Here is a 27,984-nt window from a genome sequence, read left to right as displayed (position 1 = left end):
ATTAGTAATTAACTGTGTTCAGAGGCAGAAAAACAAAACAAAACAAGAAACCAGTAAAAGAATGTAAAGATTTATTTGGAAACATTAATATCATCATATATTAATAATAAAAAAATATGACAGAAATGTTCAGTGAAATGATTTGCATAAACTTTGTCTTCCTCTGATGGTATAATTTAAAACATCTCTTCTGTAGTCAAACTCTTGATAAAACGTATAACACTTTTCCCAACGCTGTCTGTATTGCACAATAAATCTATTGTCTAAGGCTTGTTTTCACTTTGCTTTAACCGTTTGGCACGTATTTTAAGTGTTTCACCATTTACATTATAATCAATATCTAACAAATTTGAAACAATTCAAAGCTGCTATTTTCAGCACTCATTTTCATGAGCCATTACTATAAAACAAGAAACTGGTGTGAAGTCACACACACATCAGTGTGATCACTGTGTCTCTCTGTGTCTTCAGTCTCTGCAGCGGCTCTTTATTCACCATCAGCTGATCCTGAGGAAACTGAACTGACGTCTAAACACTGAGAGTCCTACAATAAAACACACAGACAGACACATATGAGTATGAGACATTACTGAGTCACATCACATCTGGAGATCATTTCAGGAAAACAGCCAGAATATTAGTGAAAAACTGGAATAGATTAATAACAGCAAATGATAAACAATTTTTTAATCTTTATCATTCTCTCTCTCTCTCACACACACACACACACACACACACACAAAAAATGTAAAAACCTTAATCGAATGAGCTCGATCCGAATGAAATTTCGATCGGATTGGGTGGTTTATTCCTTTTCTAATCTGATCGAGAGGACATGTAAACACTTGATCAGATTGAAAACCAAATCTGGAAAGTTCTGTGCGTGTGCAATGCCGTAATGGCGTATGATGCGTACGAGCTGTTGTAGTTGTTGAATGAAGTGTCATGAATGACCAACGCAATCTCACGGCCTTCAGTCCTTCTTTCAGACTCTCATCCACAGGCTGTTTCGGGTGCAGGTAGGGGTGTTTTTACTGCGGGATAAATATAAGCAGCACGGCACAACGGTTCATGTGCTCATTGTCTCATTGGACCTGACCCGTAATATATAAATATTAAGTCTGCTGTTTAAAAAAAAAGAAGGAGAATAGTATGTGCAAACAGCGGGAAATATTTGTGCAGTGTGTGCATGTCAAAAACTCAATTCAGATTTGAAGCTTGTGACATATAAACACACACATCAACCTGATAATTTTATTTATCGTTCATGTAAACACTACGTTTGGATTCATCAATCGGAATTAATTAATTCCAACAAAAGTTGTACATGTAAATATGGATGAAAATATTCATATAGACCTAGCCTATTCATAGATCATATTCACATTACAGAATTAAACTCTTATTAATAACAGTTTACAGAGACTAAAGTGGAGCTGAGTTATCATCTTATATTCTCCAGTTACACATATGAGACCTGTCACTGAAATTGGGTCAATTTAAGCTTGAAATAAAAATATACTCACAGTAGTGTAATGTCTCCAGTTTATAATGTGGATCATCCTTCAGTTTAGAGAGACACTGCATTCCTGATTTTCCTATTTTATTCACAGACAGACTCAGTTCTCTCAGGTGTTCAGGGTTTGATCTCAGAGCTGAAGTCAGAGCAACACAACCTTCATCTGTGACACCACAATAACTCAACCTGTAGAGAACAATGACACACACTTCACTCTCTCAGTTCAGATCAGATCAGTTTAGCAGTGAATCCATTATTAAAGAGAAAGTTCAAACTTAAAGCACAAATTAATGTTTGATGGATCAATAGATTGAGATCTAAAATGTCACAAAACATGATCATAAAACATCTAAAGTATCATTCAATCAGGAAAATAATCTCTTAAAGGTGCTGTATGTAGTTTTCAGCAACCTCTAGCGGTGATGTTTCAGATTGCAACCAATTAGTTTACAAGCGCATGCTCGAATTTATGAGCGAGCACTTTACATAGACAGTATATAAACGGCACTATGGGTACCTTCCAGACTAAGATGCAACACACAGGAGAAAGCATCACATAACATGCTGGAAACTAAGGTAAACTCCCACTGCAACATTACAATAATAGGCTACTTTTATCAGCTTGACGTTGAACTAATGCTCCATGCTCGTACCATGATAAGTATGGAACCCTATCAACCATGCCGAATTTTGCCACTGCAAGTGCCACTGCAAGCACCACTTCACATTTTCTTCAGGAAATGTACATGTTGTAGATAAGGTTTCTCCATGATTCAAATGCCCTGCCGATGTTGAGCCGTGTTTTTTCACCCGAAGTTCCTCCGATTCACCTCTGGCCTTACGAGCTTCAGCAGAAAAAACTTTTGTTTTGTTTTTTTATCAACATGTGGAGTTTGTGTTGGAGTCTGTGTTGTGCTGGGAGCAGGTCGTTTCTTAGTGTTATCAGACATGTCATAAGTTGCATAAGTCATAAGTCCATGTCATAAGTTGCAGTGTCGTCGCTGTTGAGTGCAAAGTCAGTAGGCTAGACGAGGCGAGAGGCTCGGGAGCGCACATGCAGGTCACGTCACTGGAAATAAGAATACTAGCTTTCCGAGGTAATAGAAAAACCCGCAAAGTGGATCATTTTAATGTGAGATTACAACCCCTTCACACACAGGCAATAAAGATTCAATTTAGTAGAAAAGTTACATACAGCACCTTTAAATTACACTATTCACTACATAGGCTAGTTTTGCTGTTACTTAGATCTGTATGTAATATGTATGGAGTAATAAATTGGTGTTTGTGTGTGTGTGTGTGATTTTACAGAATTAAAAACAATACTTTAGAAAGTGTCAATGCAGAAAGATGAACATAATTAACAGTGAGAATGAATCCAGCATGTTCCTCATTTCTCAGTTCTGACTGTGTTGAGGTCGAGTCTGTTTAAAGTCAAGAGACTGAAATGTTGATTGTGTGTGAAAGTGTGTATTTCAGTGTGACTCTCAGTCCTGCAGTTTCATGTTATTGATGATCAGCTCATGTGTTCAATCATTTACAGCTCAATAATCTGAACTCACAGCAGCAGAAAGAGGCTGAACACTTCAAATATACTTTACATTGTGATTCATGTGTGAGAGTCAAATATGATCTTACCACAGTATCTCCAGTTTACAGTGAGGATTCTGTAGTACATCAGACAGCAGATTCACTGATTCTCCTATTTTATTCCCAGACAGATCCAGTTCTCTCAGGTGTTCAGGGTTTGATCTCAGAGCTGAAGTCAGAGCAGCAAAACCTTCATCTGTGACGCCACACTTACTCAACCTGTAGAGAACAATGACACACACTGTGCGATTTTGGCCATGATTTGGTTGTCTGAGACAAATTTAGCAAATCCTAAAAGTTTCCTCTAATCTTAGGCCAAAACCTGAAGTGTTTTATCGTTAGTTTGATATTAGGGCTGCACGACCCTTACGAAAAAGAAGTATACCTAAAGTTAATTTTATGAAGTATACTTAAGTAATGGTATACTTTTAAGTATATTTTTAAGTATACATTATGTAGTAAGTATACTAATGTCAAACTTTAAGTGCAAAACTAGTTCATAATTACGTTTCTCATTTATACTGCAAGTGAACTTATGGGTATACTAGTAGTTTACTATTTTAATACTAGCAACTTTGAAGTATACTCTCAGTAAACTACTAGTTTAGTAGTTTTATACTACAAGTTTTCTTTAAGTGAACTTAACATCATACTTATAGTTTACCATTTATATATTATAGTTTACCATTTATATATTATTTTTGCTCTTTTAGTGTACTCTCAGTAAACTACTAGTTTAGTAGTTTTATACGACAAGTTTTCTTTAAAGGGACAATGTGTAGCTTTTTAGGTATTTTATTATCTAAAATCAATATTTTTATTCATAAATATGCCCTCAATGGTGTACAAATACCTATGCCAATGATCAGACTAATCCTCGTAAACAAAGAATTTATTATATTTATATACATGGGACGGGTAGGTCCACGGAGGCTTCCATGTAGTTCCGCCATCTTGAAAAATTATAATAGCAGAGAGGGACAAAAAGTACTAGGCCAACGCGTTTCCACAACGCGTTTTCGTTCAGAGCCAGCGTCACGTGACTGAGACCAGCAGAAGCGGAGGAGAAGAGCAGTGAGAGGCGCTTGTCACTGCCGCGGCAAGTTTAAAAGGCTGCACTGCACGGTTATTTATACACCGTTCATTCATACATATGTTGAGTCACAGGATAAGGAGTCCTCGTCGTCAAAAAAGTCCAAAATAGACCGTAAAAGGAAACGTGACCGGAGATTACAAAAACAAGGGTTAATGTCGGGATAGCTAATGCAGGAGAAAGCTTTCAAAAGAGACGCTGAAGTTTCCTGCTTTCTTCTCGACAGGTAAGTCAATGTTACGGTCTTAATTACAAGCTTTTTTTCATTGCTTGGTTGTGTACTTTATTATATAGACAGTAGAACATTTATAGTTAAAAGTTCTTTGATGAATAGCAGCTATTGAGTAAAGTAGAGAAGGCGCTGATGATGATGATGATATCTAACAATGCACGTACTTCAAAAAATATAACGAATAAAGAAGGCATTACTACTAATTACCATAGTTCATGTTTTTCACAGTCAGTAATTCATACTGTAACATTTTTTTTTTCGTTGTTTCAAGTTGCAGTTTGTTTTGCACTTGCAGTAGGCCTATACTATACTACTATGTTCAAATGTTATTTTTTTATACTTGAAAAATACCTTTAACTGTAGTATAATTTTAAAAACATTTTATTAGCTTCATGCATCCTTTTTTTATCAACACTTGAATGTTGGTAAGTTTCATAAATAAAGGCAACATTTTAAACAAAAAAGATGAGAAAATCTCATTTTTGTCAAAGACAAATTTATCCTTGATCAGATTCAGAACGATGATCAAAACACAGATGGAGTAGATCGAGTCCAACACCTCCAAAGCTTCACAGTCGTTTTCTCTTCATGAGTTACGCTTCATTTCATTTGAAAAGTTTTGATCTACAAGCTGTTTAATGTTTGATGATCACATTATTTTACATTTGAGTGAGCAATCTTCTATCACTTGTTTCAGCTTCTTCTTCTCCTGTGTTTTGATCCAGAGATTCTGTACTAGAAGATGTGTCATAGCGCCCCCTACCGTATAACAGTGAAGACATGGATAGCTGGAAAATTCAGTCATTGTTGGAGAAAAGTAGAATTAGAGTAAATTCCTATACATTACCAGTGGACTAGCCTACCCAAAAATTCAGATACGCAGAATTAGAAACATATCTGTTTTATATCAATATTTTCAAACAATGTAAGTTTCATAAGACTGTATATGAAAAACTATGTAAAAAAAGTATATTTAATAGGCTACTCTATCAAAAGAGTTAACACAACAAGCCCAGTATACTTTGAATAATTAAACTTTTAAGTATATCTCTATCAAAAGATTGAGTACAAGTAAATGCCAAATATACTTTGACTTTTCTCTCAGTATAAGTCAAGTTTACTTAAGTGTAATTTAAGTATATTTCTGAGAAGTAAATAAAGTATTTTTTGAGAAGTATATAAAATGTAGACTGAAAGTATGCTTTCTTCTTTTTAGTTGAAAAGAAGTATAGTAATAGAACACTTGAATAAACTTATTTTTTCGTAAGGGAATTATTATCGCTGTGTACAAGATCAGGTTCAGTTCCATGCTCATTTTATTTGCTCTATAAGCTATTCCACCCGAAAGCTTGTTACTATATAAACTTGAACATGTTAGTTTATAAGACAGTGTGTAATATTGTGTTTTAAAAAAAAAGTATTTAATAAGCTACTCAATCAAAATAGTAAACACTACAAGCCAAGAATACGTAGAATACTTAATTATACTTTTAAGTATATCTCGATCAACAAGTAGAGGCCAAATATACTTAGACTTTTCTATCAGTATAAGTCAAGTATACTTAAGTGGAATTTGAAGTATATTTCTGAGAAGTACATAAAGTATATTTCTGAGAAGTACATAAAAAGTAGACTGAAAGTATACTTTCTTATTTTTAGTTGTAAAGAAGTATACTAATAGCACACTTAAATAAACTTCTTTTTCGTAAGGGGATTGATCGGAATTAAACCGCACGCGATCTGGTAAAGGTTGTGATTATTTTATGTGCAGTTTGTCAGTGAAGTACAGCTCTGTGATCGGTAGTAAATGCTGCTCGATCTGAAAGCCAGAGGGCGTCTCACACACACACACACACACACACACACACACACACACACTAAATATGCCCCACCGCAAAAGAACGATAACACACATCATTCCAGGAAATCCTTATGGGCATTATACTATCTGTCACAGAATAAACAAAATATTGAAACGCTTTGATTGATTTATTAAATGTTGTCTTTTTGTTGGACAAGAGGTTCATAAATGCTTCTTATGTTTGGAAAGATGTTTGATGTGTGTTTCTTTTTCAAATGCACATTTAAAGCGACTCAAACTCGCAGTGCTTTCAGATGGAGCAGCATTTACTACTGATCAGAGCCGTACGTCACTGACAAGCTGCACATAATAAATAAATCACAGCTTCTGCGATTTCATAATAGCGATAAGCAAAATTGATTCATGTTAATTGTAATTAATTGTGCAGCTCTATTTGATATGTTCACCGACAGCCGATTAATGACCGTTGCGATCAAATTTTCCCTCAGACGAAATTCTGACAGTGTCTGAAGATTTCACTCTCAGTCCTGCAGTGTGACTTCTCCTACGACAACCATCAAATTGTCTTCGTTTTTCAAGACAAGCCATGACCAAAATAAACATTAGAGATTTCTGTAGCCGCCATTTCAATCCCGCGTGTAACGCAGCTCACATCACCAAACGTCATTGATTGATGATCTAAACGTGTTCAATCATTTACAGCTCAATAATCTGAACTCACAGCAGCAGAAAGAGGCTGAACACTTCAAATATACTTTACATTGTGATTCATGTGTGAGAGTCAAATATGATCTTACTCTAATTTCTCCAGTTTACAGTGAGGATTCTGTAGTACATCAGACAGCAGATTCACTGATTTTCCTATTTTATTCTCAGACAGACTCAGTTCTCTCAGGTGTTCAGGGTTTGATCTCAGAGCTGAAGTCAGAGCAGCAAAACCTTCATCTGTGAGATCACAATCCCACAACCTGTAGAGAACAATGACACACACTTCTCTCTCAGTTTAGATCAGATCAGTTTAGCAGTGAATCCATTATTAAAGAGAAAGTTCAAACTTAAAGCACAAATTAATATGTTTTATGGATCATTAGATTGCAATCTAAAATGTCACAAAACATGATCATAAAACATCTAAAGTATCATTCAATCAGGAAAAATAATCTTTTATTTGCACTATATTCAAATTCAGTCTTGTGCAAAATCTGCTTTAATAAATGACACTATTCACAACATAGGCTAGTTTTACAGTTACTTACTAGATCTGTACTATGTAATATGTATGGAGTGTCAATTAGTGTGTGTGTGTGTGTGTGTGTGTGTGTGTGTGTTTTCATTTTACAAAATTAAAAACAATCCTTTAGAAAGTGTAAATGCAGAAAGATGAACATCATTAACAGTAAGAATGAATCCAGCATGTTCTTCATTTCTCAGTTCTGACTGTGTTGAGCTCGAGTCTGTTTAAAGTCAAGAGACTGAAATGTTGATTGTGTGTGAAAGTGTGTATTTCAGTGTGACTCTCAGTCCTGCAGTTTCATGTTATTGAGGATCAGCTCATGTGTTCAATCATTTAAAGCTCAATAATCTGAACTCACAGCAGCAGAAAGAGGCTGAACACTTCAAATATACTTTACATTGTGATTCATGTGTGAGAGTCAAATATGATCTTACTCTAATTTCTCCAGTTTACAGTGAGGATTCTGTAGTACATCAGATTCACTGATTTTCCTATTTTATTCGCAGACAGACTCAGTTCTCTCAGGTGTTCAGGGTTTGATCTCAGAGCTGAAGTCAGAGCAGCAAAACCTTCATTTGTGACGCCACAATAACTCAACCTGTAGAGAACAATGACACACACTTCACTCTCTCAGTTCAGATCAGATCAGTTTAGCAGTGAATCCATTATTAAAGAGAAAGTTCAAACTTAAAGCACAAATGAATATGTTTGATGGATCATTAGATTGAAATCTGAAATGTCACAAAACATGATCATAAAACATCTAAAGTATCATTCAATCAGTAAAAATAATCTCTTATTTGCACTATATTAAAAGTCAGTATTGTGCAAAATCTGCTTTAACAAATGAGACTATTCACAACATAGGCTAGTTTTACTGTTACTTAGATCTGTACTGTACAAAAGGATCGCTATGAGTCAAACATGTATTTAACGTGGGAACATCACTTATTACGTCCAGTAGGTGGCAGCCTCCAAGGGCAAGTTCATTGCAAGTATTGCATCAGCCATAACGCAGACTGTCATGAGGAAATTGATAGAATCTCCGGTCAGGTGTGGACTGTTAGTGTTGGAGTACTGAGAATGTACCCTGTTCTAATGATTCTTGAGTGGTTTTAGTTGGTGTGCGTCAATGACGATATGTAAGTGCGATGTTTATTATTAATGTTTCTTTGAGAGTTTCTAGCAGCTATTTAACATTGTAATATGTGCTGATTCATCCTAATGCTAAGCTAATTATGACTGTTTGTGAAAGATGTCAATTGTATAATATTTGTTTAGCATTAATTGAATATTCAGTCTGATTCTCACTGTAATAATGGAATCGATACAGTTGATTACTTTATTATGAGAATTGTTGTTCTCTTTCGGTTATATTATTTGAATATATTCTGATAATATTGTTCTAATGTCCTAGCTTATGAGCATACTGTTGTAGTAATTTGTGATGTTATTATTGCAGTTAGTAATTATTCCTTCTCTCTGTTTATTTAGAACCACACATACACAGAGAACTACAGAATTGCATATTGTTTATATTGCAACCAAAAGGAAGAAATCCCTTTATGCCATACCGTGCTGATTGCTGTTTATTTATCCTAGCTATTGAAGTAAACCTATATCAACCTGATTCTGTCTTCCTGAGTCGTGACTGACATCCTGTAGCGAATGCAACATATTACCACCTGATTGAGTCACAACTAACCCTTCCTAACATGTACTATGTAATATGTATGGAGTGTCAATTTGTTTGTTTGTGTGTGTGTGTGTGTGTGTGTGTGTGTTTTCATTTTTACAAAATTAAAAACAATACTTTAGAAAGTGTCATTGCAGAAAGATGAACATAATTAACAGTAAGAATGAATCCAGCATGTTCTTCATTTCTCAGTTCTGACTGTGTTGAGCTCGAGTCTGTTTAAAGTCAAGAGACTGAAATGTTGATTGTGTGTGAAAGTGTGTATTTCAGTGTGACTCTCAGTCCTGCAGTTTCATGTTATTGAGGATCAGCTCATGTGTTCAATCATTTACAGCTCAATAATCTGAACTCACAGCAGCAGAAAGAGGCTGAACACTTCAAATATACTTTACATTGTGATTCATGTGTGAGTCAAATATGATCTTACCTCAGTATCTCCAGTTTACAGTGAGGATTCTGTAGTACAGCAGACAGCAGATTCACTGATTTTCCTATTTTATTCCATGCCAGACTCAGTTCTCTCAGGTGTTCAGGGTTTGATCTCAGAGCTGAAGTCAGAGCAGCAAAACCTTCATCTGTGATGCCACAATTACTCAACCTGTAGAGAACAATGACACACACTTCACTCTCTCAGTTCAGATCAGATCAGTTTAGCAGTGAATCCATTATTAAAGAGAAAGTTCAAACTTAAAGCACAAATTAATATGTTTAAGGGATCATTAGATTGAGATCTAAAATGTCACAAAACATGATCATAAAACATCTAAAGTATCATTCAATCAGGAAAAATAATCTCTTATTTGCACTATATTAAAATTCAGTCTTGTGCAAAATCTGCTTTAATAAATGACACTATTCACAACATAGGTTAGTTTTACTGTTACTTACTAGATCTGTACTATGTAATATGTATGGAGAGTCAATTAGTGTGTGTGTGTGTGTGTTCATTTTACAAAATTAAAAACAATCCTTTAGAAAGTGTCAATGCAGAAAGATGAAGATAATTAACAGTAAGAATGAATCCAGCATGTTCTTCATTTCTCAGTTCTGACTGTGTTGAGGTCGAGTCTGTTTAAAGTCAAGAGACTGAAATGTTGATTGTGTGTGAAAGTGTGTGTGAAAGTGTGTATTTCAGTGCGACTCTCAGTCCTGCAGTTTCATGTTATTGAGGATCAGCTCATGTGTTCAGTCATTTACAGCTCAATAATCTGAACTCACAGCAGCAGAAAGAGTGTAAAAAAGCCCATGTTCAGTTTGTGTTCATTTATTATAAGGGCTGAGCAGCTATTATGTTGGTCATTGATTTGAATGTGAGGAGGTGTGGTTTAATCTGAGATTGCGAGAGAGCGGATAATTTTTTTCTGTTCGGATCCTGAGGAAAAGATGAGGTCCTGCAATCTTACCTGAAAAGCAGTAAAATAAGGTAGATTAAAATCTCTTTCTGGAGCGCCTTCACTTTGTGAACTGCAGGATAGAATATTTGTGCTCTTCATTGGCAGCGGATGGTATTAAACTTTGCGCTGAAGTTTCCATAGTGACGATTCTTGAATGTGCGTCATTGAAGATTAACCACATTTGAGAGTCATACATCAACGAGATAAACACTCGTACACATCTTAGATTTACACCTGCATTTATTATCACGGAGGATTCATCATGCATCAGGGGGCCTGACTGAGACTGCAGCTCAACGACCAACTTCATATCGCTATCCGGACATCTGAACATCATGATGAACTGTAGAGACTAACACGGACTGTTGCAATCATTGTTTTCACTGCCTAATCACAAGACCACTGTTGTAAAGTTTTTCTTTGTTCGAAGCAGAGACCAGTGAGACAGTCGGGATCGCGTTCAACAGAAGTTGTTCTTTATTGAGAACTCCGCTGTACGCGGCTGTAGAAACTTCCAACATGATCTAACTCTAATACAGTATGCATTGTAGTTATATACATTCCAAGGGGGAGGGATTACATAGAGGTGGAGACTCTGAACAAAGCATGTAAATGAGTATACAGGTTAAGGAACCCCCCCCCAGACCAGCAGTCTCAATCCAATCAGCATAACCACTCAAATGATCCAATCAGCCTGACGGTATCACCCATATCTTCACATGATCACAGAGACAAAAGCACAGCTGTACATTGAGCTTACTGGGCAGGAAATGCATAAGGGCAAAGGGTGAGGGTGAGAGTCTCAGGAATTGACTCATTTAGAGAACAAAGGAAAACCAGGTCGGGCAGGAATATCTTGCTGTAAACTCAGTAATCACTTTCTCAGTTTATATACTAACTAAATTAAACATTTAATAAAAATGTAATCCAACACTTCCCCCTTTGAGAGTTCTAATAACTCTCACAAAAATACAAATTTATACACTATAAAGTTCATTCTTGTAACTGGTGTAAGTTACAGGCACATATAACTTGCTCTGTGTTGTTCATCTGTAATTGCATGCTGACACAGAAACAAAACATGCAATTTAGGGTCCGTGAATTTCTCTGCGTTGTGTATTTTTCATTTTCTTTTGTGATAGTTCGTTCAGCAGTGGGTCTGGTTGTCTTCTTGAGGTTGGGGCTTCATACGCAGATGAGACGGTCGTTGCATATGGATCTCGGAAAAGAACATCAAGTTTTATCTGCACACTGTAAGACAGAAAACAGAAAAACAGAGAGCAGTATTTCTTCAAAACACTACGGTTGTAGCAGTTTAAACACTATGGTTCTATCGTTTTCAGAGTCTACTGTTGTCGTTTCATTCTTTCCCTATTTCTTAATTGATTTGACACCTATGGACCAGTGAGGTAAGGATGGACTAAATGGGGAAAGGCCTATGAGGTTGTCTTCACCCTGGATTGGCCCCCGACGCCTGTTGCGTCAGTTCTTTCCAGGGCCCTCACTGAACCGTGTCCTATTCTGTCCCTGTGTTGTGTACACACTGTACAGTGTGTGAGAAAATTGGCACATTTTCATTCTCCAGTGAAACATCAGTCTTAATAGACATCATATAGAGCATGGAGGTCTGACTGGAATATTTCTGTGGTATAATATTTTAAGGCTGTGAGTTTTCTGAATGTCCCCCAAACAAAGGCTGTGACAGTCACTAAGTCTTTCATCTTTGTTGTGAGTTACTGGGGAGATTAAGCAATCACAGCCTAAATGGTTAACATCTTATCAAGTTGCCCCACGAGTTTAATGAGGAGGGGAGGGGCTGCTTTAAAGTAGCAAACAAATTTAGTAAGAGCTGCATAACATTGTTAACTTGTCTTAAGTTATTTTTGTTTTTTCTACATTCTTTTCCAAAATGTCCGTGCTTGCCACAGTAAGAACAACTGGCTTCTCTAGGACTTTTGCGTTTCTTTGGCTTCTCTGAGTTGACCTTAATGGATGCTGCTGCAATTCTTACTCTCTCTTTGACATCAGAATTTCTTTCCCAAATAGCTAAACTTTCTAGGTTACTTCTGAGAGTTCTTTTAGCCCACGTAATATCTAGGAATGGCAAGGCTGTTCTGTACTCAGCTACAAGACCATCTGCCCAAATTCGGATTAGAGCTCCTTTGTCAGCTAACACACTTTCGGAATCATCCACTATTCCACTGTACACTGCAGCTACCTGACAGAACCTCTCAGTATATTCACTCACAGTTTCTTCTTTCTCTTGTACACAGCTAGTAACTCTCGACCAATCGATTTTGGGTCCTAAGATATTCTTTAGGATTTTCAAAACACCTTCTCTCAATTCATCTTTTCTGGCATTTTGAAACTCAGAATTGTTTACAGCACTTTCAAAATCATTGAATTCTGACTCAGTCAAGATCTGTGATATTAGCTGAGTGACTTCAGCTAGAGACATATCGTAGAGCCGCATCTTTTTGGACAACTCTCTCCTAAACTCAGAAAAATTTCTTTGCACTGATGGCAAACTTTCAGCAATTCTCTCAATATCTTTAGGACCTAAAGATGTTTTGACTGCTTGTGGCTGCAATATGGGGGTTGCAAATGAAACTGTATCAACACCTTTTCCCTGAGGCTTTTGTCTAGCTACGCACACTTCAACTGTATTTACATCTGCATTGACATTGTCCTCTGTACTATCAAAAGACTGTAAATCAGGATAGCTTTCATCTGACTGTTGGTTTTCTGAGTCACATTTGGTTGAGGCCTTGAGGCCCACCGTTTTCGTGAAACAGGACACTTGAGTAAGCAATTTTTTGTTCTGTTCTTTCAAATTATCTATACAACGAGCTTGTTCTTGTACAATGGATAAACTAAATTCTCTGTGACAGAAGATAATGCCTTTGACACTGTTCTTGCGAATACTTTCTCCTAGTACCTTCTTACAATCTTCGATTGACCAAACTTTGACTGGATCAATGCCAAATTTCTTTGTTAAATTCAATCTGACTTCCTCAGTCACGATTGAGTCCATGTGCTCTGATAACAAAGACTTGAATTCACTATCTGTCCAAAAAGGTGTAATCTGTCTAGTACTTTTCCTAAACATTTTGTGAATTTCTGTTACCACAAACAAACACTAAAACTTCTCTCTACTGTCTACAATAGAGGGTACACTTGTTAACACAGCTTAACTATTGTTAACTTTCCAAATTACCACACTTAGCTTCCCTGCTGACAAGAACAGAGGATCAACAGAAATAACTAGCACGTAAAGCTAATTCTTCTCTGCCTAAAGCAAAGGATACCAACTATTAGCACTTGATGCTAACTTTCTCTAGCTTACAGATAGGTCTTCTCATACAAGAGCATACACATAATATTAACATGTAATTGTTAATCTTCCCTGTCAACAACAGAGGATCAATTTCATCTCTAAAAGAAAACTTTTTAGCGGCTTATCTTTAGTTATCCAAACTCTACAGCTGTTTGTTAACTACTTCTCTGAACGGCGCAGAGGAAAACATTTACTGGTCTGCATTGGTTCTTTTTAATGGAGTGAAACTCACCGAGTCTTTCATTTGTAGAGAAAGATTCTGTCTGGAACTCAGTCAGCTTTGTTGAGATCTTTGAGCTTGAAGTTTCAAGATTCAGTCTGGAACTCAGTCAGCTTTGTTGAGATCTTTGAGCTTGAAGTTTTCAATCTGGAGGAAGCTGGAAAGATTCAGTCTGGCAATCTTTGTCAAATCTTTTGTTGAGCTTTAAGTTTCAAGATTCAGTTCATTGAGCTTAAAATTCTTTGAGTTTCCTTCTCCATCCGGGTCACGGCACCATCTGTTGTAAAGTTTTTCTTTGTTCAAAGCAGAGACCAGTGAGACAGTCGGGATCGCGTTCAACAGAAGTTGTTCTTTATTGAGAACTCCGCTGTACGCGGCTGTAGAAACTTCCAACATGATCTAACTCTAATACAGTATGCATTGTAGTTATATACATTCCAAGGGGGAGGGATTACATAGAGGTGGAGACTCTGAACAAAGCATGTAAATGAGTATACAGGTTAAGGAACCCCCCCCCCAGACCGGCAGTCTCAATCCAATCAGCATAACCACTCAAATGATCCAATCAGCCTGACGGTATCACCCATATCTTCACATGATCACAGAGACAAAAGCACAGCTGTACATTGAGCTTACTGGGCAGGAAATGCATAAGGGCAAAGGGTGAGGGTGAGAGTCTCAGGAATTGACTCATTTAGAGAACAAAGGAAAACCAGGTCGGGCAGGAATATCTTGCTGTAAACTCAGTAATCACTTTCTCAGTTTATATACTAACTAAATTAAACATTTAATAAAAATGTAATCCAACACCACCTAACATGTATCCTTGAAATTCAAATCTTTTGAAATAATTAATTGTTTATTTTGTTTATTATTTTGCGCAGGCCTACGCTCTTCTGTACATTTTCTTTGCATTTGTGTAATCCTTTAACGGTGAATGTGTACACAGTGTATTTGATTATTGTTATTCAACATTCTTAAGAGTAAATAGTACAATTTAGTACAGCTGCCTGCTCTTCATTACTGTCGTGGTCAATGGACATCAAAATGTGGTAATTGACCCTCTGAAACGGTTGGCATCGTAATAGTAATTAGTGCAATACAGTTCCTTTTGTATAGAGGCTGAACACTTCAAATATACCTTACATTGTGATTCATGTGTGAGAGTCAAATATGATCTTACCTCAGTATTTCCAGTTTACAGTGAGGATTCTGTAGTACATCAGACAGCAGATTCACTGATTCTCCTATTTTATTCTCAGACAGATCCAGTTCTCTCAGGTGTTCAGGGTTTGATCTCAGAGCTGAAGTCAGAGCAGCAAAACCTTCATCTGTGACGCCACAATAACTCAACCTGTAGAGAAGAATGACACACACTTCACTCTCAGTTCAGATCAGATCAGTTTAGCAGTGAATCCCTTATTAAAGAGAAAGTTCAAACTTAAAGCACAAATTAATCAAGTTTCAAGTTTGCATTTATTTATATAGCACATTTAAAAATAGCAAACAAGGCTGACCAAAGTGCTGAACAATACACAAGATAAAGAACAAGGACAAACCACACATTCAAGACAAAAACTCAATGAATTAAAAGCTAAAGAAAAATAAATAAATTTAAAAGCAGTTAAAGACTGAGCCGCTCTGATGTAACCCAGAAGGCTGTTCCACAGCCTAGGACCGGCAATAGCAAAGGCTCTGTCTTCTCTATTCTTTAACCGTGATCTGGGGACGGACAAAAGACTCTTATCACCAGACCTCAGGTTTCGTGTGGGATTGTGTGGACAGAGTAGCTCGGACAAATAGCTTGGTGTCAGATTATTTAAGGATTTAAAAACAAGGAGAAGAATTTTAAACTCAATTCTAAAATGCACAGGTAGCCAATGCAGCGATTTTAAGATAGGAGAAACATGATCAAATTTACATTTTCTTTTGAGGAACTTAACAGCAGCATTCTGTACTAATTGAAGACAAGCAATAGAGTATTTGGAGATGCCATAGTAGAGGGAGTTGCAATAATCCAACCGCGATGTAATGAGTGCATGGATAGCAATCTCTAAGGTTTTCTCAGAAAGAGAGGATTTGATCTTAGAGAGAAGACGTAGCTGGAAAAAACAAGAACTAATCACCGCATTTATTTGTTTATCAAATTTAAGGTTCTGATCCCAGAAAACAACTAAGTTCTTAATGCATGATGAAGTAGAAGGAGAAAGGTAATCCAGGTCAATGTTACTGTTCTTAAAGTTTTCATGGGGGCCAAAGACTATAACCTCGGTTTTGGATTCATTCAGAAATAAGACATTTTGAGAAAACCACGATTTCACTACATCTAGGCATGCAAAAAGAGATTTCAGAGCAGCATGTTTGATGCGTTTCAGAGGCAAATAAATTTGGATATCATCTGCATAGCAGTGAAATGATACACTGTGCTTTCTGAAAATGGAGTCCAGAGGAAGTAAATACAGTGAAAAAATAATGGGTGCGAGAATTGAACCCTGCGGCACTCCACAGGAGAGTTGAGCAGGTGAGGAAGAAAAATTACCCAGTTTAACAGAGAAACTTCTATTCATTAGATATGATTTAAACCAACTGAGGACAGTCCCCTGGATGCCCACAAAATGTTCTAGTCGGGATAAGAGAGTTTTATGATCAACTGTATCAAAAGCCGAGGTTAGGTCTAACAGTATTAGGATCACAGAGTCACCAGAGTCAGTCGCTAACAGTATATCATTAGAAACCCTTAATAAGGCAGACTTGGTGCTGTGCAGAGGCTTAAAACCAGACTGGAAAGTTTCAAGAATTTGATTTGAGCTAAGAAAAGACTGGAGTTGAATGAGAACCGTTTTCTCCAGTGCTTTTGTAATAAAAGGAAGTGTTGAGATGTCGAAAATGATTAAAATCCCTATCATCAAGTGAAGGTTTCTTGAGAAGAGGTGTAACAGTAGCTTGTTTTAGGCTATCAAGGATATCCCTGTGCTCAAGCATTTATTCAGAAAAAAAACACCAAACATGTTCCAACTGAGTCAAAAAAAAAATTCAAAATACAGGGAGAAAGAACATCAAGAGAGCAGAAGGAAGGTTTCAAATGGTCAATAATTTCTCTGAGAGACAGAAGTCAAGTCAAGTCAGGTCAAGTCATCTTCATTTATATAGCGCTTTTAACAATGTAGATTGTTCCAAAGCAGCTTTACATTGATAATAGGAAATTAAAGTGTTTTGGCTTTATAGCAGCTCTAGAATAAAGTTATTGTCCAGGTAAAGTTAGTTTGATTGATTCACTTCCGTCGCAATGATCATTAGTTATTAACTTAAGGGCCGCTAACACAACACTGTTTTAACAGAAAACTCTTAAGTTCTTTCTGCGCAAACTTCAAAAACGCGAACCAGTGAGAACGCCGATGGCATGCACATGCGTATTACGAGTTCAGTCTATAGGTATGCGCGTTTGAATATATGTGCGCAGGCGTGTAGTCCTTCCTTACAAATCAACCCTCAACATAGTACTTGTCTGGCTTTAAAATTAATAATACAGAATTTGTATCGCTTCCATGTAGCCATGCGAACCGGAATTATCCCGACAACGCTTAATCTGTAGAGGTAAAGGGAGGGGAGAGAGGCCTTCACAGGGGAGAGCCTAGTTGACATTTCAGGACTGCACTGTCGTCGTGTCCAAGCGCAGGTCCTTCATCAGATCTGGAAACAGCCTGGATCCGGCGGACTGCAGTAAACCTCGGGATAAACAGAGAGACTAATATTAGAGTAGATGCCATTCTTCTTATGATGTAACGAGTACATCAGGATTTATGGGAAGTGTTCTCGGTTCCGGCTGACCTAATCTATGCAGCCTAACATTGAATTATAGAAGTCTATAATGTGTTATGTGAATGCTAGGTCAAAGAGATGTGTTTTTAGTCTAGCTTTGAACTGACAGAGTGTGTCTGCTTCCCGGACAATGTTAGGAAGACTGTTCCAGAGTTTTGGTGCTAAATAGGAGAAGGATCTACCGCCAGCAGTCGATTTTGATATTCTAGGTATTATCAACTGGCCGGAATTTTGAGATCGCAAAAGACGTGAAGGACTATAATGCGTTAAGAGCTCGCTCAAAGTACTGCGGAGCTAAACCATTTAGTGCTTTGTAAGTAATCAGCAATATTTTAAAATGTATACAATGTTTAATAGGGAGCCAGTGCAGTGTTGACAGAACCGGGCTAATATGGTCATTCCTGGTTCTAGTAAGAACTCGAGCTGCTGCATTTTGAAGAAATATATAGCTGAGTATCATCAGCATAACAGTGAAAACTAATGCCATGCTTCCTAATGATATCTCTCAAGGGTAGCATGTACAGAGTGAAATGCAACGGTCCTAGTACTGAGCCTTGTGGTACGCCATACTGAAATTGTGATCGATGAGACATCTCTTCATTTACTGCTACAAACTGATAACGGTCAGTTAAGTATGATTTAAACCATGTTAATACAATTCCACTAATGCCAACATAATTTGAGTATATTTAAAAGAATGTTGTGGTCAATAGTATCAAATGCAGCACCAAGATCGAGTAACACTAATAGAGAGATACAACCATGATCAGATGATAAGAGCAAATCATTTGTGACTCTAATGAGAGCAGTCTCGGTACTATGGTACGGTCTAAATCCTGACTGAAAATCCTCACAGATATCATTTCTTTCTGAGAAGGAACATAGTGTGAGGATACCGCCTTTTCTAGTATCTTTGACAGAAAAGGCAGATTCGAGATCGGCCTGTAATTGACTAATTCTGTACGATCAAGTTGCGTTTTTTTAACAAGTGGTTTAATCATAGCCAGACTAAAAGTTTTTGGAACGTATCCTAGAGACAAAGACGAATTAATGATAGTAAGAAGAGGATCTATGACCTCTGGAAGCATCTCTTTCAGGAGCTTAGTAGGTATAGGGTCCAACATACATCAAGGCTCGAAATTGCGACCATTTTGGTCGCATATGCTCCTAAAATTTAATCCGTGCGACCTAAAAATATATTTGGGATCATTTGTGCGAGTGCATAATGGTTGAGGTGCGATCTGTTTTCATTTCTCTACAAAACGTTCGCAAATTACTGCACAATGTGTACCTTTTGTGCGCTGATACGTGGTGGCCGGACCATCATTCTATCCAATGTTACATAACCAATCAAACTTCATTCTAACGTTCTTAACTTTAAAGCAGACTTTAGATTGGTTAATATTAGCTGTCAATCACTCCTACTATCTTTCACTGCGCTCCATTGTCACGTGACAGGGAGCTGATTACCGCGCAAAATTTAAAAGGCTGAATGAATGAATGAATGAAGAGAGAAGATGAAACGAACGCTGACAGATTTCTTTTGTAAAACATCTCCTAAAGTCACAAAAAATCCTGGAGTTGGTGATGTGGTTAATGTGGATCCACCAGCTGAAAAGAAATCTTTCAGCTTTCGGAGCGAGTGGCTAAAAGATTTCGAGTGGCTCTGTTATGCTGATGGTTCAATGCATTGCGTTCACTGTAAAGCCTGTGGGACAGCGTTCGCAACTGAATCAACACATTTTAAGCGCGAGAGCTTGGTTAAACATGGAGAGAGTGCCAAGCACAAAAAAATGCAGGGACGAGTGTTTGCCAAACAAATCAGGCTCATCATCAGGTTCGATTATTCAGGCTTTTAATCGCCAGGATTTTGCTGGTCGTTCCGCTCTACTGGCAGAGCTAAACGTAAAATTTAACACCGCATACACCATAGCCAAAGAAGAGCTTGCCTTCACTAAATTTAAGCCTATGTTGCAGCTCATGAAAAAGAATGGAGTTGCGATTAACATGACGTATGCTAATGACAAATCATGTGCCAATATCATCGGGTTGATAGCAGATTGTCTGTCAAGGAGTGTGAGATCGTGTATGTCCGCGTCCTGCTTCATGGACAGCCGACGAACATCCTTGTCGGACATGTTGAGGTGGAAAACGCCAATGCTGATGGTGAGGATTTTTTTTATATATATATATATATATATATATATATATATATATATATATATATATATATATATATATATATATATATATATATATTTTAATACATAGCTTATTTTGTATTATATAGCAATATATGATTAATATCATAATAAATACTTTGCTTGTTTCATTAATGGATGAATCAGCATTTTTTGAACAAATCTCTTGAATGAATGATTCAATAACAAATACATTTAAGTCACTTGTCGCCACGTAGTGGTGTAACAATGCAATCGATACAATAGTTATTTAAAAGCTCCATGTTACTTTCAAAAGGTGCTTTTCTCTATTTTGATAGCTTCTGTAGACGTCAGTGTTTATATCCAAACTATAATCTATAATTCTATTTCCAATTCAAGTTCTTCTGTGATAATAATTATATTTGTAACACAGAAACAATTTCTGTGTAGTTGAATATACTCTGTGATTTTTTTGTCAAAGGTTTAATAGACATGTTTAATAGGCGAAAAGTTGTTGTTTAGGAATTATATTGCAATCTTAGTTCTAGTAATTGGATTTATTCATTAAATGTAATTGATAAATTAGTAACGCTGTGAAAAGAACTGTAACAGTATTTAAACTAATGGGAATTCTTTTAGGAATCTATGCAGCCGCCAAGTCAGCATTTGCTGGTCTTGGAGAGTCATGCCAGGACTGGCTCCAGAAGACAGTGGCCATGGGAGCTGATGGTGCAGCCGTGAATCTTGGGAGGAAGGGAGGAGTATGAACAAAACTCCAAGAGGAGGCGGGAAAGCGCATCATCCCATTTCACTGCATGCCTCATAGATGAGCTGATAATGGTCATTAACTCTGATAAAAAATAAATAAACAAAAAGCTAAGGCTCTCTGTCTTGATTGCAAACTGGAATGTTTGATTTGTTCACTATCACTATTATAGATTGGATCTTGCCCTATTGTCTGCCCAGAAGGATTCACCTTGGGTAGGCAATGTGTACAACCTGCTCCACTTAATTTGGAAGACTTACCACTTCAGTTCAAAATCCAGAAGGGAGTTAAAATGCCTTGGAGTTGAACTGGATGTGTCGGTGAACAATCCAAGTGGAGTCAAGGGGACAAGATGGTTGCCACATGTATCCAGGGCATTGGATGTGCTTCTGAAGCAAGGGAAGGAGGGGACCCTGGAAGATGCTGGGCAGTACACAGCTGTATATGCTCATATGGACCACCTGGCTGCATCATCAACGAATGCGGATATAGCTGGCCGAGCAAAGCATGTCAGTGTAAACTATAGGTGGAAATGTGGATATTGCCCCTGTACAGTGAGTTAATGGGAGGGGAGGGTATAAATGTGCTGTGTTCTTCTATGCAGGTCAAAGAGACCATGGAGGATGGCTCATTCCTGGCATTCTGCCATTTCTTGGCAGATTTGTTTTCTGCCATCAGTAAATACAGCCTATTACTGCAAAGAAATGATGTGATCCTCCCCCAGGTAAGCTTTAACTAGTGGTCGAATAATAATAAATTATATAAAAAAATTAAATCTAACAGAATTTGGAATAATTTCATTAATTTGTAATGTACATTGTTCATTCTCAATTGTCAAGGGAGTTCCTTTGAGGAAAGGAGAGGCAGGGAATATGGCTACGGATGGACCAATCAGTCAGACTGCTCCCAGACTGCAGAAGCAGATAAAGACCACTGTTGCTGCAATAGTTAAACAGCTCCATCTCCGGTTCAGCAGCCTACTTTGTGTGTTATTAAGATCAGGATGGTTAACATTATATGTAAATTACAAACTTTTGATGACCTGCACTAAAATAAATCACTATCTTTAAAAAAACTAAAGGCCATTTACTAACCTTATTCCACTCAGTTTGCACTTTAGTAATAAAAAACAAAAACAAAATAGAATTATTATAGAAATATCTTTTTACGTCTACTTTAGGTCAGGAGGGACATGGAACAGACACTGCAACATCCAAGGCGGTCCAATGCTTTCAGGTGTTCAACCATGATGTTTGGCCAGAGACAGTGGAGGAGTTGGTTGATTATGGAATTGAGGAGGTCCACTTCTTATTGGACCATTTTAAAGTTGTACTGGAAAGGAAATTCATGGGTAATAATGAAAATATAGACTTTTGATAAATATAGGCTTTTTGTTAAAAGCTTTAATCATTTGAGAGCCAACCAGTTACAGTTGGATTGTATCTAATTAAGGAATGGCTGTGACTTTGCCCTTGCTGAGGAGGAGTTTCAGGCCTTGAACCAGAGTTTTCGAGGCCTGAAACTCCTCCTCAGCAAGGGCAAAGTTCATGTCCTTCAAAGACAAGAGCTACCACGGGTTATGGGAAGTCCTTCTGACCAAGGAACCCTATTGTTCAGATTTACAGGTAGGCTATGTAATATAATGTCTAAGTAGTTTGATGATCAATCTATTTTAGATTTTTAATATTTTAAATATTTTATAATTATTGCATTATTTTATGCTGTCGCTGAATGCTTCTACCCTGACAATGAAATTTAAATGATTTTTGTTTCAGAATATCCTTCATCTGGTAAAGATCATGCTGATCCTTCCTGTGTCTTCGGCACAGTGTGAGAGAGGGTTCTCTGTACAAAAGCGGATCAAGTCAGACATTAGATCTTCATTACACCCTAAAACAGTAGAAGATCTGATACAAATCAGTGTTGAGGGTCCTCCTTTGGAGGCATTCGATGCCTCAGCCTCAGTGAAGAGATGGATGGAGGAGGGACAGAGAGCCAGAAGACCAAATTTTAAATCCTGGCCACAGGATGTTTAAAGCCCCAGTGATTGTTGGTGTTGATTGGTGTTGTTTTTAAATAAAATAAATCTGTTAATATATAATTTGTAGTTGTGGTGCTCTTTAAATTTTGGTGGGTGCTCCTACATTTTTGTTGGTGCTCCTAACTTTTTGAAGTTGGGAGCACCAGTGCTAACAAGTAAAAAAGTTAATTTCGAGCCCTGTACATGTTGTCGATTTAGATGATTTAACGAGTTTAACGAATTCTTCCTCTTCTATAGCAATGAATGAATCAAATTTTTCCTTAGGGACACTACAATGCACTGCTTGATGCGATACTGTAGTAGACGGTTGCATAGTTATAATTTTCTCCCTGATATTATCAATCTTATAAGTGAAGAAGTTCATAAAGTCATTACTGCTGTGCTGCTTGGAAACGTCTGGGCTTGAAGCTTTGTTTTTCGTTAGTTTAGCCACTGTTTCAAATAAATACCTAGGGTTTTATTTATTTTCTTCTAATACGGTTGAAAAATAAGCAGATCTAGCTCTCTTTCCATGAAATGCGAAATAAGTCTAGTTATTTTTTACAGAACAAGCGGGAACCCAGTGCCTGCATCTTTCTCTATTGCTGTTCTATTACAAGATAGAAAGTCTAAGGCCTTCAATAGCCGTACAGCAAACCCAACTAATCTGGTGCCTATTACACGTCAAACTAAGATTGCTGTGGAAACCAAAAGTAAGACTGTTAAGTTAGCACTTTTAAACATCCGCTCACTTTAAAATAAATCACTTCTAGTCAACGACTTAATAACCACAAACAACCTGGATTTTATGCTTCTAGAAGACAGCTGCAGTGCAACAATCCCCTCCTAACTTTACTTTTATGAGTGTCTGCAGAGCTGTTAACAGAGGTGGGGGTCTAGCTGCTCTTTTTAAAGATATCTATCAATGTAAACAAATATCATTTGGGAATTACCCGTCTTTCAAATATCTGGGTATTGTGTTAAAAGGTGCTCCACGCATTTTACTTATCATTATTTACAGGCCTCCAAAATACTCTCCAGCCTTTGCTGAGGACTTTGCAGAACTGTTATCAACAAATAGGCCTAATTATGCCCCTTTTCACAAGATGTAAAATACGTCTCTGATGTCCCCAGAGTGTGTATGTGAAGTTTCAGCTCAAAATACCCAACAGATCATTTTTTACAGCATGTTTAAATTGTCATTTTTTGGTGCTCAGAAAAACGTGCTGTTTTAGTGTGTGCCCTTTAAATGCAAATAAGCTGCTACTGCACGGCACAGGGGGCGGAGCTTCATGAGCTCGCGCTCAGTCTCTCAGGACAGTTTCATCTCATGGAATGATGATAATATCAGAAACTCTCAGTAACGGCGTTCATTTCGAGTCGGACAATAATGCCTACAGAGTCAGAGTGCTGTATAGAGATGGAACAGGTATAGTTTAGTAGTTTAATTACGGTTATTATTACGTATTTGTCATCTGCTTGTATGTATCCATTATTTATTAATAGCCTACAAGTCTGCTGTCTGAATGATGATCAAACATATACTGATGAGTTTAATAAAGTTTATTGTACATCACACAAAAGATGAAGCGTCAGTTTTACTTCAGAAAATCACCGTAAGAGCTGAGTAAACACAGTAAGTTATAAGAAGTGCGCAAGTACATAAACGAATTTCGGTAGAGTTGAGGGAGCATTCCTGTGGGCGGAGGTTAGTCAAAAAACGGTTCTACTGACGTCATTAAAGAAGGAAGTAGAGGGATGTAGTCCAAACGGGCCGTTCGATGTAGGCGACTTCTGTTAAATAAAATATCTCGCTTGGCATTGAACTTAGAGCTTTATAATTTTACAGATATTATTTATGCTCTAACATCAACATTACACACTAACTAAAGTTTGAAACATGGGATCACGAAGAACGGGACCTTTAACATTCACATAGACAGTGCAGAAACCATGGCAAAAGAAATCAAAACTGTTTTAAAAACTTTTGATCTGACTCAGCATGTACATGGACCCACACACAATCGTCGACACACTCTAGATTTACTTATCAGTAAGGGTATAAACATTTCATCGATTGTTATTAAGGATGTAGCACTGTCTGATCATTTCTGTATTTTCTTTGATATATTGATCTCTCCTGCCACTGAAGCTAGATCTGTGTCTGTCAAGAAGAGATGCTTAAATGAGAATACTAGTGTGCTATTTATGAAGGCTATATTCTTAACACCAAGCATATCTGCAGACTCTGTTGATTTTCTCCTTGATTCTTTTAAAGGGGGGGGGGGGGGGGGGGGGGGTGAAATGCTCATTTTCACTCAATCTCCTGTTAATCTTGAGTACCTATAGAGTAGTATTGCATCCTTCATATCTCCAAAAAGTCTTTAGTTTTATTATATTTATAAAAGAAAGATAGGCTGTAAAAAAAAGTTTTTCCGGAAAAAAACGAGCGGCTGGAGGCGTGCCGTGCGGGCGAAGCTAAAGCTGTGCTAACACGCCACACTAACAACACAGAGACATTTGAAGCAGTTTTACTCACCGCCCGGTTCCAACCACGGCCGCGAACCTTTGTCGTTGTGACTGCTCGATCCTTAAGCATTAGACGATCTGCAAATCCGTCAATCTGGGCTTTGTTTATAAAACAATCATCGTTGAAATGCAGGGAACAAACAGTCTTGCACAACTCCCTTGATGCTTCGAAAAAACAATCTCCATCCACTGGTCCCTTAACGCTGGGTTCTTTGGGAATCTGTGCAGGGTTGTCTTGCCCTGGCAACCAAAAACACACTTCTTTGGTGACATTGACTTTCCTAAAGCCAAGCAGAGCGTTTTGATGGCGTACTGCTTTCGCTCTCTTGCTCTGGTCTACAGATGCGCTCGCGCTGTTCCGGGAGAAGAGCCCTTAGGACCCATATAAGGAAATTCCACCCCAACTCACTTCACGCAGACCCATACTCGAAAAAAACTTTCCGAAACTTGTGACAAACCGGAAGGACAATTTTTGGCACAGAAATACTCCTTCAAACGTACTTGTAATTAAATTTTTGAAACTTTGTCTATGTTTAGCATGGGAATCCAACTCTTTAACAGTGTATAAAACTCAGTATGCATGAAATAGCATTTCACCCCCCCTTTAACTCAAAAGTTAAAAGTGTATTTGATGATATTGCTCCTGTGAAAGTCAGGAAGAAGAGTGGCAGACAAAAAGCACCTTGGAGAAACTCAACAGCAGTGCAAAATATGAAAAGACAAAGCAGAAAAGCTGAGCGCATGTGGCGGAAGATTAAACTTGTAGTCCATTATAACATCTACAAAGACAGGCTTCATGCTTTCAATATGAAACTAGGCAAAGCTAGACAGACTTTCTTCTCAAATATTATAAACAGCAATTTAAACAGTTGTCTTCAATCAGCTGAACAAATTCTTCTTCTTTTTTTTTATTAAGCAAGCAATACAATACATATAAGTACATACAGAAAGCCACAGCAAAAAATAAATATAGACAAATATAAATGCGGAAAAAACAAGTATCAGACCAATAAACTTGTTGATGACAAACAAGGAAAGAGTGCATAATGCAAAAAGAAAACAAATGATCAGACAAATAAACAAATATACAAACAACATAAAACAGAGGGCAATGGATAAACCTGTCTCTACTACACACACACACACACACAAAAAAAAAAAAAACTGAACAACTTATGCTCGAATGGATACTTTGACAATTTTCAATCTGGTTTCTGACCGCACCACAGCACAGAGACAGCGCTCATCAAGATAATAAACGATATTCGCTTAAATACTGATTCAGGCAAATTATCAGTGCTGGTGCTACTCGACCTCAGTGCTGCATTTGACACTGTTGATCACAACATACTTCTTGACAGGCTGGAAAACTGGGTGGGGCTTTCTGGGATAGTCCTAAAATAGTTCAGGTCATACTTAGATGGGAGAGGTTATTATGTGAGTATAGGAGACCATAAGTCTAAGTGGACATCCATGACATGCGGAGTCCCTCAAGGCTCAATTCTTGCGCCACTCCTGTTCAACCTGTATATGCTCCCAATGAGCCAAATAATGAGAAAGAACCAAATTGCTTACCACAGCTATGCAGACGACACACAGCTCTACTTAGCCCTATCGCCTAACGATTACAGCCCCATTGACTCCCTGTGCCAATGCATCGATGAAGTCAACAGTTGGATGTGTCAAAACTTTCTTCAGTTAAACAAAGACAAAACTGAAGTCATTGCGTTTGGAAACAAAGATGAAGTTCTCAAGGTGAATGCATACCTTCACTCTAGGGGTCAAACAACTAAACATCAAGTCAGGAATCTTGTTGTGACAATAGAGTCAGACCTTAGTTTCAGTAGTCATGTCAAAGCAATAACTAAATCAGCATACTATCATCTGAAAAATATTGCAAGAATTAGATGCTTTTTTTTTCCAGACAAGACTTAGAGAAACTTGTTCATGCTTTCATCACCAGCAGGGTGGATTATTGTAATGGACTCCTCACTGGCCTTCCCAAAAAGACCATAAGACAGTTGCAGCTCATACAGAACGCTGCCGCCAGGATTCTGAGCAGAACCAGAAAATATGAACATATCACACCAGTCCTCAGGTCTTTACACTGGCTCCCAGTTAGATTTAGGATTGATTTTAAAATATTATGACTAGTATATAAATCATTTAATGGCCTAGGACCTCAATACATTGCAGATATGCTCACTGAATATAAACCCAGCAGATCACTCAGATCACTAGGATCATATCAGCTAGAAATACCAAGGGTTCACTCTAAGCATGGCGAGTCCGCTTTTAGCTATTATGCTGGAACCAGCTTCCAGAGGAGATCAGATGTGCTCCTACTGTAGTCACATTCAAATCCAGACTCAAAACACATCTGTTTAGCTATGCATTTACTGATTGAGCATTGTGCCGATGTTCGTCCGACTGTTTGTACTGTACTGTATTTTATTTTATTTTTCTAAACTGTTTTAATTATTCTTATTTCTTTTTATTATTTTAATTTACTCTATGTAAAGCACTTTGAATTGCCATTGTGTATGAAATG

At 37.5% G+C, this 27,984-nt stretch overlaps 3 protein-coding genes and 1 long non-coding RNA gene across 4 annotated transcripts in view; 1 reads left to right on the top strand and 3 right to left on the bottom strand.

Moving 5' to 3' along the window:
• LOC311090821 (NACHT, LRR and PYD domains-containing protein 3-like) overlaps window positions 1-27,984 on the bottom strand; it is a 430,276-nt gene that overhangs the window by 269,232 nt on the left and 133,060 nt on the right. The window lies entirely within an intron of this gene.
• LOC311091268 (ribonuclease inhibitor-like) lies at window positions 51-7,680 on the bottom strand (the record flags this gene model as incomplete). Its single annotated transcript, XM_084127086.1, has 5 exons — window positions 51-544; window positions 1,527-1,705; window positions 3,158-3,328; window positions 7,054-7,224; window positions 7,652-7,680. Coding segments are annotated over 5 exons (552 nt in total). The 3' UTR covers window positions 51-542.
• Window positions 7,054-27,984, bottom strand: part of LOC311090822 (NACHT, LRR and PYD domains-containing protein 3-like) — a 29,611-nt gene continuing 8,680 nt past the window's right edge. The window contains exons 8-11 of the mRNA XM_084126372.1: window positions 15,321-15,491; window positions 9,614-9,784; window positions 7,925-8,088; window positions 7,054-7,224 (exon numbers count right to left, since the gene is read on the bottom strand). Coding sequence (XP_083982498.1) covers window positions 7,926-8,088; window positions 9,614-9,784; window positions 15,321-15,491 — 505 coding nt within the window. The 3' untranslated portion in view covers window positions 7,054-7,224; window position 7,925. The remainder of the gene's footprint in view (window positions 7,225-7,924; window positions 8,089-9,613; window positions 9,785-15,320; window positions 15,492-27,984) is intronic.
• On the top strand, window positions 21,106-22,143 carry LOC311090863. Its single transcript, XR_014607965.1, has 3 exons — window positions 21,106-21,393; window positions 21,489-21,608; window positions 22,065-22,143. It is a non-coding gene; the product is annotated as an uncharacterized lncRNA (long non-coding RNA).

This window comes from Abramis brama (genome assembly GCF_963993115.1).
Source record: "Abramis brama genome assembly, chromosome: 10".
In the NCBI taxonomy this organism is placed as follows: domain Eukaryota; kingdom Metazoa; phylum Chordata; class Actinopteri; order Cypriniformes; family Leuciscidae; genus Abramis; species Abramis brama.
Note: the sequence above shows the minus strand (reverse complement) of the source record. Positions and strands in the feature narration are given on the sequence as shown.